At 31.5% G+C, this 13,844-nt stretch overlaps 1 protein-coding gene across 1 annotated transcript in view; it reads left to right on the forward strand.

Moving 5' to 3' along the window:
* The first annotated feature begins 11,412 nt into the window (after positions 1 to 11,412).
* Positions 11,413 to 13,844, forward strand: part of LOC113402682 (homeobox protein BarH-like 1b) — a 51,452-nt gene continuing 49,020 nt past the window's right edge. Inside the window, exon 1 of the mRNA XM_026642988.2 lies at positions 11,413 to 12,019. Within this exon, the coding sequence (XP_026498773.1) occupies positions 11,497 to 12,019 (523 nt within the window). The 5' untranslated portion in view covers positions 11,413 to 11,496. The remainder of the gene's footprint in view (positions 12,020 to 13,844) is intronic.

A 13,844-nucleotide genomic window follows, 5' to 3' on the forward strand; every position in this document is an offset into this window, starting at 1 on the left:
TAAAATACCTTTAATGTGACACCCGTTGATGACAGATGACTAAGAAATAAACTTATAATTGTCACGTTTTTACTGTAATTTAAACCTTAAGTCTCAGATAATAAATATCAAAGCAGCTATGGCAAACGTTTGTTTTAAAAATATAAATGGTTCGAAATTGAGTCCAAATACAGAGGCGCTAAAAGGTAGTTCCATTTAATATATTTATTTGAAATGACGTGTTGACTTTCGGATAAAGACGTTTGGTTCGATATTTAAACTTTGTTTTCAAGTTACTGTGTTAAAATTAGCGTTTGTTATATTTACCCAATTTAAAATCTACCTGCACTGTAAACAATAAAGAAATGGCAACAAGTGGTTAAGTAGTTGAATCATCTGAACTAGCCATTTATGAAATGTTTTTAAAATGTTGCAACATTTTGTTTTATGCCTATACCTACCAATTGAATTTAAAATAAAAAATAAAAACATTAACCTAAAAATATATTTCTCACAAACCACAGGTACACATAAATAAACCAACACCTAAAGACCTTGAAATTGAAAATCATTTTGTCGTTTTTTTTAGTTTGACATTACAAAATAAAACGTCTCCTCATTTATATGTATGTTAAGTTATTCGATCGTAGCTGAACCGGCGACTTCACATCAAACCAAATTTCATCGAAATCTATTCAGTAGTTTTACCGCAAAACATACAGAGTTACTTTCGCATTTATTATTATTATTTAGTTTTCGATATTCTCACGCATACGAACTGTAATGATATATTTAGCGTAATTCTTATTAGCGTAAAAGCCAGTCATCAAAAATCATTACGCATTCATTTGCTCTGATTGAGGGCCCGATTATCATCTATCCATCACCGAGGCATGAATGGTGACACTAAATAAACTCAAGTACATCGGTCACAGATAATTAAATGGGCTCATATTGTTCGTTAGAGTGACCAAGATTTATTTATTTTAATTCAATTGAGTTCTATGTTCAGTGGCTTATTTTATTGTTTATAACACTTTCGGATCGTGTTGAATTTGCCTTACCATCGGATTGTTATAATTTCGTGCAGGCCCACGATACCGGGTGTATCGAAACTTATCCACAATTATAGATCGTTAATAAATAATGATTTTTAGTCGACAACATCTATCCGCAAAATTTCGATTTTCGATATTTCGATATTAAATCCATAATATTCAATGACATGAAGTTGCGGTGTGCTATATGAAAAGAAAAGGATAAGCCGTATTCGTTTAGTGTTATTTATTTACCCGAGCGAAGCCGGGTTTTCGTCTAGTGATATTATATATGTCCACACGCTGTAATAAGCTATCAGCAGCAGTCTTGATAATAGGTGTCATGACCGAAATCGATCACGAGTTTACTAAATATAGGTACACAAAAATAAGTAAATAAATTGATTTTAGATTTGAATGCTGAAAAATATATTTAGCTTTGATATTACTTACTATATTTAATTTTATTTGCCATTTTATGTTATTACATTTATCTTCTAGTTAGTTAAAAACTGGATTATTTGTACAAAGGTAAATCAACTTCGCAAAAATGAGATGATTACTTTTTTCCAAAATATCGCTGAACTATGGTCACCGTAGTCTGTAAAACATCTGCAGCGTTACAATACAAGTGATTAGCCATGTCGGATGACTTCATTGTCGCTTGGTGACATCGGCCGCGGTAACGTCGACTATGTTGCGACGTATACCGTGTGATGACATGATGAATATAAATGATTGGGGAAAATATCGACTAGAACCTCAGTCGGGTCCGGACTGGGTATACAACTCGACCTATTTCTTTAATTATTTTGTACAATCTACTGGTATTAAGATAGAAGAAAACCCAAATAAATCGGTTCATTCGTTCAAGATATACATTCGACAATGCAATATTAAATGGTTCTAATCAATTTCAATATCTAATAGATTTCTTTGCTTATCATTTGGAATTTTACACTACAGTAACAAGATTTATGAGAGCGATGGATTGCATGTGTAAAATCGGTCCACTAACAGAGGACTCGTCGATTTCCTTATACACGAGCATGTGTACAAAATGAAAATATAAGTCATGAAGAAGCTTAGCCCTTTGCTAATGCTAAAAAGTATTGATGCTATGCCTTGTTCACGGCAGCCACTTGATATTCTCAGAGCACTTGCGTCAGCTTACTGCTGGATTGTTAGCCTCAGCGAGTGGGCTTGAACGCCCGCTTCCAGGTGTTAGAGGATGTGCACGAAATGGCCACCCATACATTTATGAAAGAAATAAAACGCTTATTAGGTGATCCTAGTATAAAATGGCGGTATTGTTCATAGGCTATTTGACAATTTCCACCAACCCGCAATGGATCAGCGTGGCTGAATATGCTCCAAACCTTCTCCTCAAAGGGAGAGGAGGCCTTAGCCCAGCAGTGGGAAATTTACAGGCTGTTAATGTAACAACTTTTACTGGATTCCTTAACCTCTACTAAATAATATTAAATGGTTTTTAAAAACCAGTCAAATAGCCTATTAGGGTAACGCGTTATTTTTTTTAAAATAGCAATTAAATATATTTAATTTAAAATTTCTTTACGATATTTTCCTTTACGGTCGATCACGAAAGCACGTGAAAATTCAGTGGTGTTTGTTCGGCTTTGCATTCTATATTTTCGAAAAAGATTTTGGCTTTATTAGATATAAAGATTAGACTTTCTCGTCTTTTCTTAAACAATTATAATCTCTAAAAAATAAAAAGTTTCACGTACAGTTCTCAGATTATAACCTTTAAATTTTACTCTCACAAGAAAGTGTTTAAAGATGAGATATAAATTAAAAAATAAAAGTTATAATAGGCGTTAGTTATTAATAGGTCTAGCACGGTTAAGTCTGCACAAATGACGAGGAACACGCCTTCTGCTCGCATGATTTCCGCTCGCCTTAATCATTTATGTGAACATCTCAATTTTACTCGAGTGCTAGTTTTTTTTTTTATTTTAGTAAGCAAAGGCGTTTAACTCAATGTGCCAATGTGTTTCAAAATACTTGATTACATACGTACTTAAGTACGTAGTTGAAATCACACTTTGTTAATACATATTCTGCTAACAGTTGTAGGTAAATCTTGACTACGCTTTCTATTATAACACACACTCACAATTAATTTTAAAATAATAATTCTCGCACATGATATAAAAATCGTATTTTAATCAAACTAAAATATCGAAATAAAAATTCACCGAGGCTCACTAACATTACTGTTTTAACAGTTGTTTGTAATTTAAAAACCTAAAACAAAATCGATTTTATGTTTTTTTTTTCTAAATCTTAAATGTTGACAATGTTTCTGTAGAGATATATTTATATTCATAAAAGAGAAAAAAACTACGAAACTACTGTTATCTATTATCTACTTGTGTGCCAACCTTTGGTCTAGCTTCAGAACATAACATACATATATATAAGAATACCATACTGAAAATGATAGCCGATTTGATGTTTTGTAATTATAATAACAATAATTGTTTATTTGCATTATACATGATATACATTAATACAATATTGTTAATAAACATACATATGTTTAGTCGACGATGACATACAAATATGATTAGTAATAATTTAATATTAATAATAACATCAATTATAATAAAATCCAACGATTTATGAATCCTATGATATAGGTAGATGTACCTACAGATAATTAAAAATTAAATCAATTATTTGGGACAACATTTATAATATCAATAACATAACAGTAATACATAATTAAGTTTTTATATCTTTGTATCAAGAAACTCTGTTACCGAGTAAAAACATTTATTAAACTGACAATGATTGCAGGATTGATCAATTAAAATATTGGGGCTTACTTATTAATTCCCCTTTCTGCTATAAAATAATATTATTTCAAATTCAAAGACAGAAATTACTTTAAGTGAACAATGAATCTACTTCTATAAAATCATTTTATAAATTAAATTCAAATGAGTGTTTTCTAAATTGAAAATCACATACGCGTAACAATAATTATAAACTCAGTAATTATTATGATTGAGTTGTTTTCCACTGTTAATAAGCACGCTGTTTACAAATTCACAGCATTAAAATTTATTGTTTTGAAGAGTTATTATGCAAGATGCTAACTTATTAGCGTATTATATTTACTACAAGTTTTCATCCACCTTTTTACCTGCATGCAAGAAGAGGCGCTGTTAGTTATTTATAAGTCTATAAATCGGAGAAGAGATACAAACCTTAGATTTACTTACCACGCAATTTACTAGCTCAGTTATATTGTGCACTACTTACAGTTCTTCACTAATATTTATATTTTTATATTTAATTTAATTTTACTTCCTAACTTCCTTTAACAGTTTAGTCGACATTGATAACGGTATAATGAATGTCATAGATTATTCAAACTCTCGACCAATGATATCGCGTCAATCGAATGTCAATGTTGTTTAATTGGCTTTTGTCCTCTTGTGGTTGGAATGGACTATTTATGTCCTTTATTCTTTTCTACCGCTAAAGAACACTAATATAGAACACGTGAAAGCGTAACCAACACACAAACTTTCGCATTTATAATAATAATTTATAAATATATTTTTAACATAAACATTAACGATAAAATTTCATATGATATATGAAAACTATTTTTTTATAAAATTTGTCGTTGTACAATTTTAGTTTTGTTTTGAATTGCACTAAACTAAACTTTACGGAATGAATAATAATATAATTATAGTTATTACTTTCAGTCAAAAGTTGTGGTTATCAAATATTTGCAATATTTACCTAATTCCGGTGTCAATACAATAATTTAGTGTACTTCCAAATCGATCTTATACCTCGAGATGACGGAGTCAAGACATCGACAGAAGAGGTCTTGATTGGTTCCTAGTAAGCCCCGCGAGCTACGACTCATCGGGATGGTTTTTTGGGTCCCTGTAGGGTACTTTGAAAGAGCGTATTTTTCGTTTACTTTTAACCTTAATATACAAATATTTATAAAAAAAGACTAAAAAAAAGTTATTTTTTATAAATATTTGTAACATTTATCTCATTTAAAAAAAACTATAAACAATAATTAAAATAATATTCACTACGCTAGTAGGTACTTTTCTAGTTATCTTTAACTGTTGGACGATCTTAAATACATACAGAGAAATAAAATACTAACTGTAAGTTCACTATAATACGAATAATAATATTGTTGACGCATGATCAGCTTGTCTAACGGAAAAAAGTCTAAAATTCAGAATTAAAATAGTTACCTCCGTAATCTCATTATTATGAGTAATGCCTTTCGACCACGTCCCACGCTGCCCACCCGCATCTGCTTATTACTATTTATGTGTTAAAACCAAATTGAGATGTGTTATAATGACTGGGCCCAGAATTATTAGTGCGGTCGGGTGCATTCCCGTAACGGACAGCCGTTATGAACCATAGGATTTTTTGTTTGTTTTATTTATGGTTTTTTTTAATATTCTATAAATGAAGTATAGTAGTAAAATATATGATAAAGTTTATCATCTTTTTGTATTTTGCTTACAGGTGATTTATGAATTATTTTTTTTCAAAATTATTTAACGTAGTCAAAGAGGAAATTCTCGGTCGCAATACTTAACGCTCTCGGAACGCTGACGATTCTATATCAGATATATACCTTATATGAGAACACTTAATATTTAGTATTTTTTATGCCCGCAGGGCTTGAAAAAGGCTATAAAATTGCGGTAACTACCTATTATGCTTAAGAAAATGATAAAAATATTGAACTTTCAAAAAACTTTAAATCCAACAATAAAATAAACTAAAACAAATTAGATCACAATATTAAAACACAATACAATAATCAAGCATCTAACTCCATGTCCATAACTGCACAGCACCCTTCCGTGCACCCGGGCACTAGACACAAATGACTTCTCCCTAACCTGACTTCGCTTCCGTCTAAAATATACCAAATAACACTTCACCACTAAATACGGGGTGCATGTTGAATGTAATTCGGAAATATAGATGTCATTTGTAGGAATTATATATTTTTTATTGTAAAATATTAGCAAAACGTTAGAATAGGTACGTTATTTTTTTTGTTTTATCGTGGTGGTCTACCGGAAGCTTTATTGTGGTTTATATGCGTTAGTTAGAGCCGTGCTAACGTAATTCTAAGGAATTTATAAAAAATAATATTAAGAATTATGTTCAAAACTACTTATTTTAATATAATTAAAATTATCTTCTCTTGAACAAAATGTAAATCTTAATAATTAACTTTTAAATGATGATTTACAAATAGGGAAATATACATATGTTGTTATTTAAAATAATAATTTGGTACCATCGGCCAAAGCCCGTTGGAAAACATGATTAAGTGTACGTTTCAATGGGTTACTAGTACCTAAGTTGACGAGTGTAGAATATAATCAAAAAATATAATGTGCATAAATTAAAAGTAACCACGACTGCATAATTATTATTTAATAATCGTAACATCTAATTATGTATGTATTATGGATATGACAATTAGTCAATTAACACTATAAAGTTTTGTAGCAATTTTAATTGCATATGACTTCACTTTTCGAGTCTTACAAAGCTACATGCAGAGCATTTACCTGGATTTGATCTTTGTTTTCACTCTCTGGAAGAGATAGCTAATTAGTCATATGTCATTGTACACACATAAAATAATTGGTTATATTTTTGTTTTGAGCATTATTTCTATTTCTATTTTTGTTTAAGCCTAAGTTTTCTGTATTTTTGTTTTTGTGTGTACAATAAAGTATATTAACATTATTATTAGTATAAATGATATGTTGACTGATTTAATGTATTTTAGAAAGTACTTTAATAACTGCATCGACATCGACTGGTTACCTAAAAGTGAATACGATAGGACAAAACTGCTTCATAGAAATTTTATTAGTAAGTATCTAAAAACAGATCGTATGTATTTGAACATACGAGTACTTGCTAATAATGAAATTTGGCTTGTAAGTCGATTACTTCATTGAGACTTAATATTAATATTAGTATTCATTAACAAATCGTTACTAAAATTTTATTAAACAAAGAAACGTTTTATTACAAATTATCGTTACAGTTATGAGCTAGATGGATGTATAGCCTATTCCAATCGAAGTAGGAAAAAAGATAAATATACCTTAGATTTGCGTATTCGATTTCCTAATAACTCAGCAATGTAGTGCACTACTAAGAGTTTATGATTAACATATATTTATTTATAATAAAACAGTATTACATTTAACTACCTACTTATTTCCGATATCAATTTCGTCGACGTTCAAAACGCCATTTTTTCGCAAATCGATAGTGAATATCATAGATTAATCTAGCTCTCAAATAATGATATTGCGTCAATTTGCTGTCAAATGTTGTTTTATTTGGCTTTTTTCCTGTTATGGTTGGAATAGAGTATAGGCGGTGTAGAGGAAACGAAACTGTGGATACCCTAGGCATTTCTTGAGGAAATATGAGTATTTTTTTTTTAAATATATTAATACGTTAATGATCATAAAATGTTTTTAAATAAGTATTAGAATTCCTTTTACTTATATAGTTTTACAGCTCAAACTGCTTACAATGAATCGTCCACCCGATAGTGACAGATGTATGTACCTATTAACACAACTACTTACTTACTATTACCAGAACGTTCTTTTGAAGACATTGGCGCCTCTATCGAAGATCTTATTTCCTTTGTGCTTATAATTATATAGACTTCGAATCGAAACACAGCTATTCAAAGTACCAATTTAAGTTTAATCGCAGAACAAAATGATGATTTGATAGTACCTATACTACCCAGGCGGGCCTGCACTAAAGGATTTTTTCTTTCTGGCAAATACATATGCATTCCTCCCATTGTAAGCCCGTAAGTGGTACCTACTTCTGGCCGAGTGCCAGATTAACATACCTCCTAAAGGTCAGCGTTAAATTTGTGGGAAATGCAAAAACGTCTGATCAATTAATCATGTATATTTTGATAACATACTCTAAATACAAATAATTAGAAACCAAGTTAACATAATATTGTTTTCTTTAAATATATAAATACTTTTTACTTTACTTTACTTTACTCTTCGGGCGATTGCATTGTTTACGCTGATTAAACTATTGGTAAGATACCTATATCAAATTGATATAGGTACATAGATACTACTGAATCGTATATCGTTTTTTTTAGATAAATAGATAGCAGTAATGATTATTTTAGGCTTTGAGAAATAGGGAAATGTAAACATTTTTTAAAATGTTTAATTGAATTTACTTCTCAAACATAATTATTTTAAGGTCTGACTTTATTTTATTATTTTTTTTTACCCAAATAGTACACCTTTGTTGTAGGCACAGATTATCACATGAATCAATAGATTTTCTATGTAAATCTCTACCTATAACAATGGTAAGTATTCTATATAGTATCTGTACTGTTGTCAATATTTTATAACTTAACATTGATATTAAACAATACAAATACAAAAAAAATCGTACCTAGATGAAGGCGATCTCATGACCATATGATTGTGGTTGATATGGGCTTAACAATTAGGAAATAAATAAGAATAAGATACAAAACACAAAATAACAATGTAATAAATAAAAGTTAATAAATTTACATATGTAATTACATAAATAATTATTATATAGATACCTATGTAAAATGCCATATTAAGCCTGCCATCACTCTTGGTCCTAAAAAATATAAAACACTTCCTGGATAATACATTTATAATAGCCCTAATTTCTCAGTGTCAAAGATAGCAACATTTTTTCCATAAGTAACAATTATATTAATGCACATCTAAACCGGAAATAGACATGATTGGTCAATCATGGGTTTATAAATCGTACAATATGGCGTCTGTTCCGGTAATAGAACAAAAAATAGCCCAGTAATACGGACTATCAACTCGCTAATAACCGAGAGCAATTGATTTTTTAACGTAATAGCTGTTCCGATCGGATGGTTTCCATAGATATTGGTAATTTACTTTACTATAAACAACAGAGATACGATGTCTTTATTTAGTTTTTTTTTTATTTCATTTTAAAAAATAAGTATATACGGTGTAATTTTTTTCAAAAGGAATTGTTTGTTGTATTGTCTATTCCAACCACAAGGGAACAAATGCCAAATAAACAACATTTGATATTGAATTGACGTGATATCATTGGTCGAGAGATTGAATAATATGTGATATTCGTCTTGGATTTTAAATAAAAAAATGTGTTTTAAAAGTCGACGAAGCTATTATCGACACTTTGGAAGTAAAATTGAAGTGGATATAAGTAGTTATGAGGAATAGTGTTGTATCATAAAGACATATTAGTAGTGTACAATATGGCTGTGCTTTTAGCAAATCGCATGAAATACGTAAATCTAAGGTTTATTTATCTTTATTCCTTCTTCATTTAAGGTTTGTTTTGTTTATCATATGGGAATAATATCTACATCTAGACTAACGTGAGTACGTTGTACCAATTCGGAGATAGTTATTTGAATATTGTTTATAGAAGACATTGCTCTAACTATCCTCTGAAAAACCTAGTAGGTATTTGTTAAGATACCGATACTTATTTTTTATTAAGATACTTAGTATGAACTCATCGGATCAGACTGAAGAGAAACGATTTAATCTCAATAAAAAGCTCAGGTATTGCGTTTAATTTTTTTTTTAATTTTATATTTAAATTCTATGTAGTAATGTATCACCGTTATAATTAGTACACGTCTATAATATCTAATATACCTCTATTACTTTCTAACAGGTACTAGATATTAGTAAGATTTAAAAGATTTAAAAACATGTTCTCTGAACTATGTAACATAACTTATTTTAGCATATGAATAATTCAACAAAAAAAAAAAATGAACGCCAACAAATATTACAGATAAAAAACAAATCATCATTCACTGGTTCTTTACAAACATATAATAAGGAACGGCCCAAAACAACTGAATGTCAAATTAGATTACATTTCCACGCTCACTCACCCTAAAAACCACTAACCGTGAAGTTGCACCGAAAGTAAATAACGGAATACAAGATGGCCGCGCCGATCGTCAATTCAAACGTCAAAACAAATTGTCATGCAATGTTTACTTTGCACATTATCGTATTTAATACAAGTTTTATTTTGTATTTTTAAGCTCTTTGTCTATATAAAACCTATGTACCTTCCTTATGACACTTAAATATTAATAATATTAATAAAATTTTATCAACGGTATGAAATCGGTTGTACCTAAAATTAAAATTAAAGTATTATTTTTAAAGGATATTTGTAATTAGAAATATTTATTCTTAATTTATTTCCAACTTTCATTACACAAACATATTAATAGCTTTGAAAAAAAAACATTGGTTGAAAAACAGAGGAAAATCCCTCCCTACTGATGTTTTGCATATTTATACCTTTAAATTTGAAGCGATTTATTTTAAAGATCGTAAGTTATATCCATAAATTAATTTTATGTTCCTCTTCCGGCTCCAATAGTGCCATGATCGCTGTAAATTTCATGGAGGAACTGTAAATGACGGTGTCTTTTGCGATTTGCGTTTATAAGTATAAGTAATTTAAACGACTTCTTAACCTAAGTACATGGGTACTTAGGTTAAAAAGTCATTTGATTATATAAGGATGAATACGTTTTGTTCCAGTAGCAAGACCTTTTTATTAATGTTGCTAAATTATATTCAATACTTAATCAATATTATCACCGAACACTATAAAACGTTATCAATTGATCAATCGTCCAACGATCAAAAGTTAAACGCATTTAATTTTTATTTTTTAATAAAGAATTTTCTATTTTCTCTTTTAATTCAAATAAATAAAAACTTCATAAACAACAATGTAATTAAAATAATTAATTGCTTCCGATACTCTATTCACAATGTCCACTTCACGGACAGTAGTAAATATCTTTAATAGCCGTCCGACAGACGCTTAAAAGCTACTGTGTTAAATTAAGGCAATTAACCGATGAACTATAAATGAAGTAAAGTAGCAATTTCTAAGTGACAAACGTCAGTCCCATCGACGCTAAATAATGTAGAGCCGTAGTTAGAGTCGCGTCTTCATCCCGATAATTAAACGGAGACCGCTCACCCCCACCTCCCCTTCTCCCCGCGCCGAGCTAAATTAATCACACTATGAATCTCGCCCCCCAATCCGGGGCCCGATTAAAAAGTTTTATTGGAGAGCCGAGTGTGAAAGCCCCGCTCGCTTTAACCACATCCTCCGACCAATTGCTGATCGGCAGCGATGGAACGACGTCCCACCATTGGTCGATACTAATCATGCCACGCCCGCCATTGCCGCCCGAGCCAGGGCTGTCACACGCCACGTCAGTTGACCGATGCGCGTCGAACCGTCAGCCGTATCTCGTGTTGTTGTGAGATAAACAGCCTCCGATATTTACTGTGACCGTGTGATGGATGTGAATTGAACTATGGAGGAGGAGTCTATGTCCGGGCACAGCTGTTCCGAGGACGATATCAGTGTTGGGCGGCCGTCACCGGCGCCGTCGCGGTCGCCGTCGCCACAAGATTACTTCAGGCCGCTAAAACGATTGAAGATGGCTTCGGAGCCGGTTGAGGAGCGTCGCGGGGAAGGCGTGAAGAGTTTCTCTATACTGGACATTTTGTCGCATAGTCCGCGAACGCCGCCGCGTATAGTGCGTCCATGGGATGCTTCAGGGTTTGAGCGATTACAGCGGTTACAGCGTTTAGCCGGTGCGGCACTGCTGGATGGCGAACGTTGGAGATTAGCAGCTCTTGGGCTGCTGAGGCCGAGGGAAATGGCGCCGGCGGAGTGCTGTGATTCAGCGTCGGAAAGATCGTCGTCAGCTTCTGATTGCTGCTCGGAGCCGAGACGCGCTTCGCAAGCCGGCTCTAACGCTCCTCACACGCCACTGGACGCCCTGTTCCACATGACCAGCAAAACTTTTGAAGCGAATAATCCTGACAACGGAGGTAAGTTCTTATATCATCTTGTTTCTAATTCTATTCAAAATATTTGTAAACGAGTCAGGTTGAAACGTCAAAAATTTTAAATTTCGAATTTTATGTCGTACCCACATAGAACGATATAATTTTTTTACATAATGATGATACAGTTTCATAGGCTAAGAAATTAATCTTTATAATATGATTATAACATACCAACTGAATGATATGTATTAAGTTAGACCTAAAAAAAATTAACACACACATATATATAGGTATATGTGTATATAAAAACACTGTTATTAATGGGAAAATTATATGATGAAAGTTAATAGACGAATTGTATTTAGTTTTTAATCGTAATTACGGATAGACATTCAAAAACTTACCTTTAATTAATTTACTTACTCATTTATAATTTAAAATAAATACTTATATAAATATTATATTTCAGCAATGACTTATATAAGGGATAAATTTTCTTATTAGAATAGCATGACATATTTTTCATCTCACATTGTTCCTTATCAGTAAAATATTTATCAAATATGTAGGTATTACGACGTTTTTTGTTTTAAATCTGTGAACCCATATAGGTATAGAGGAAATTAAAATAAAATGCAATTAATAAATATTCAAAAAGTAAAGAAAATATTCGTTTCCATGTATTAAACAATTATTGACCATTAAGTATTTGTCTATAAACTTAATATATAGTAAGTACAAAAATAAATAGGTTAGGTACCTTTACATACATTGATTAACTTCATCGGACCATCATGTTCCTCGAATTTTTTTTTCAAATTTCAATTGTATACTCACCATAAATATTTCATACAATATGAAATTTAGTACATTTTCCAAGTTTTGTAAAACATTCAAATTTACTTTTTTTACGTACCTAAAGTGCTCTTTATGGTACATAATGTATTCATATATCTATAAAACTCACATTAAGCTTGATATTAGAGGCTATTGTAAGACTCTTTATTATGTGATAGATAAATTGTTATAGAAAGCATAAGCTGAGAGAGCCCGTTAGATTAACCATTGTAAATAATAAAGATGGAATGTTAAAATTTGGGCATTATGGAGTTTTCACGTGCTTAATTTGTAATTTTAATTCATCTCGTGCTCGACGTGAAGGAAAACATCGTGAGGAAATCGGACGTGTCGGACGCCTTTCTATTACTGTCACAAATATGAAATTACATACGGTTACACCTGAATTTACATATATATATATATTACGATGACCATTCACAATGACTAGTGTAATATTATTCGACATTTATTTGTTGATAAGCAATTTTCCACACAGACAAGTCATCGTGGCCCAGGATAAACAATCATGAAAGTGTAATCAGACACCCTTAACTTTAACATAAATCGCTTCTACGCAATTTCTTTGACAGAAACTAATTATATTATAGAAACGGCAAATTTAGACACTTGGTGGTAGGGCTTTGTGCAAGCCCGTCTGGGTAGGTACCCACTCATCAGATATTCTACCGCCAAGTAACAGTACTCTGTATTGTTGTGTTCCGGTTAGAAGGGTGAGTGAGCCAGTGTAATCACAGACACAAGGGACATAACATCTTAGTTCCCATGGTTGGTGGCGCATAGTTCATGTAAGGAATGGTTAATATTTCTTACAGCGCCTTTGTCTATGGGCTTACCATCAGGTGGCCCATATGCTCGTCCGCCAACCAATACAATAAAAAAAAAAAGTTAACTTTTACGCAAAAGTTGATCTCTTTTCTCGGGTCCGTGACTATTAATCTGCATTAAAATATTGTAAATGTTAATTATTGTTTTAAATTTTTTTATATAGTATAGGTACCAAATATTC

The sequence above is a fragment of the Vanessa tameamea genome, chromosome 24 (genome assembly GCF_037043105.1).
Source record: "Vanessa tameamea isolate UH-Manoa-2023 chromosome 24, ilVanTame1 primary haplotype, whole genome shotgun sequence".
Lineage (NCBI taxonomy): Eukaryota > Metazoa > Arthropoda > Insecta > Lepidoptera > Nymphalidae > Vanessa > Vanessa tameamea.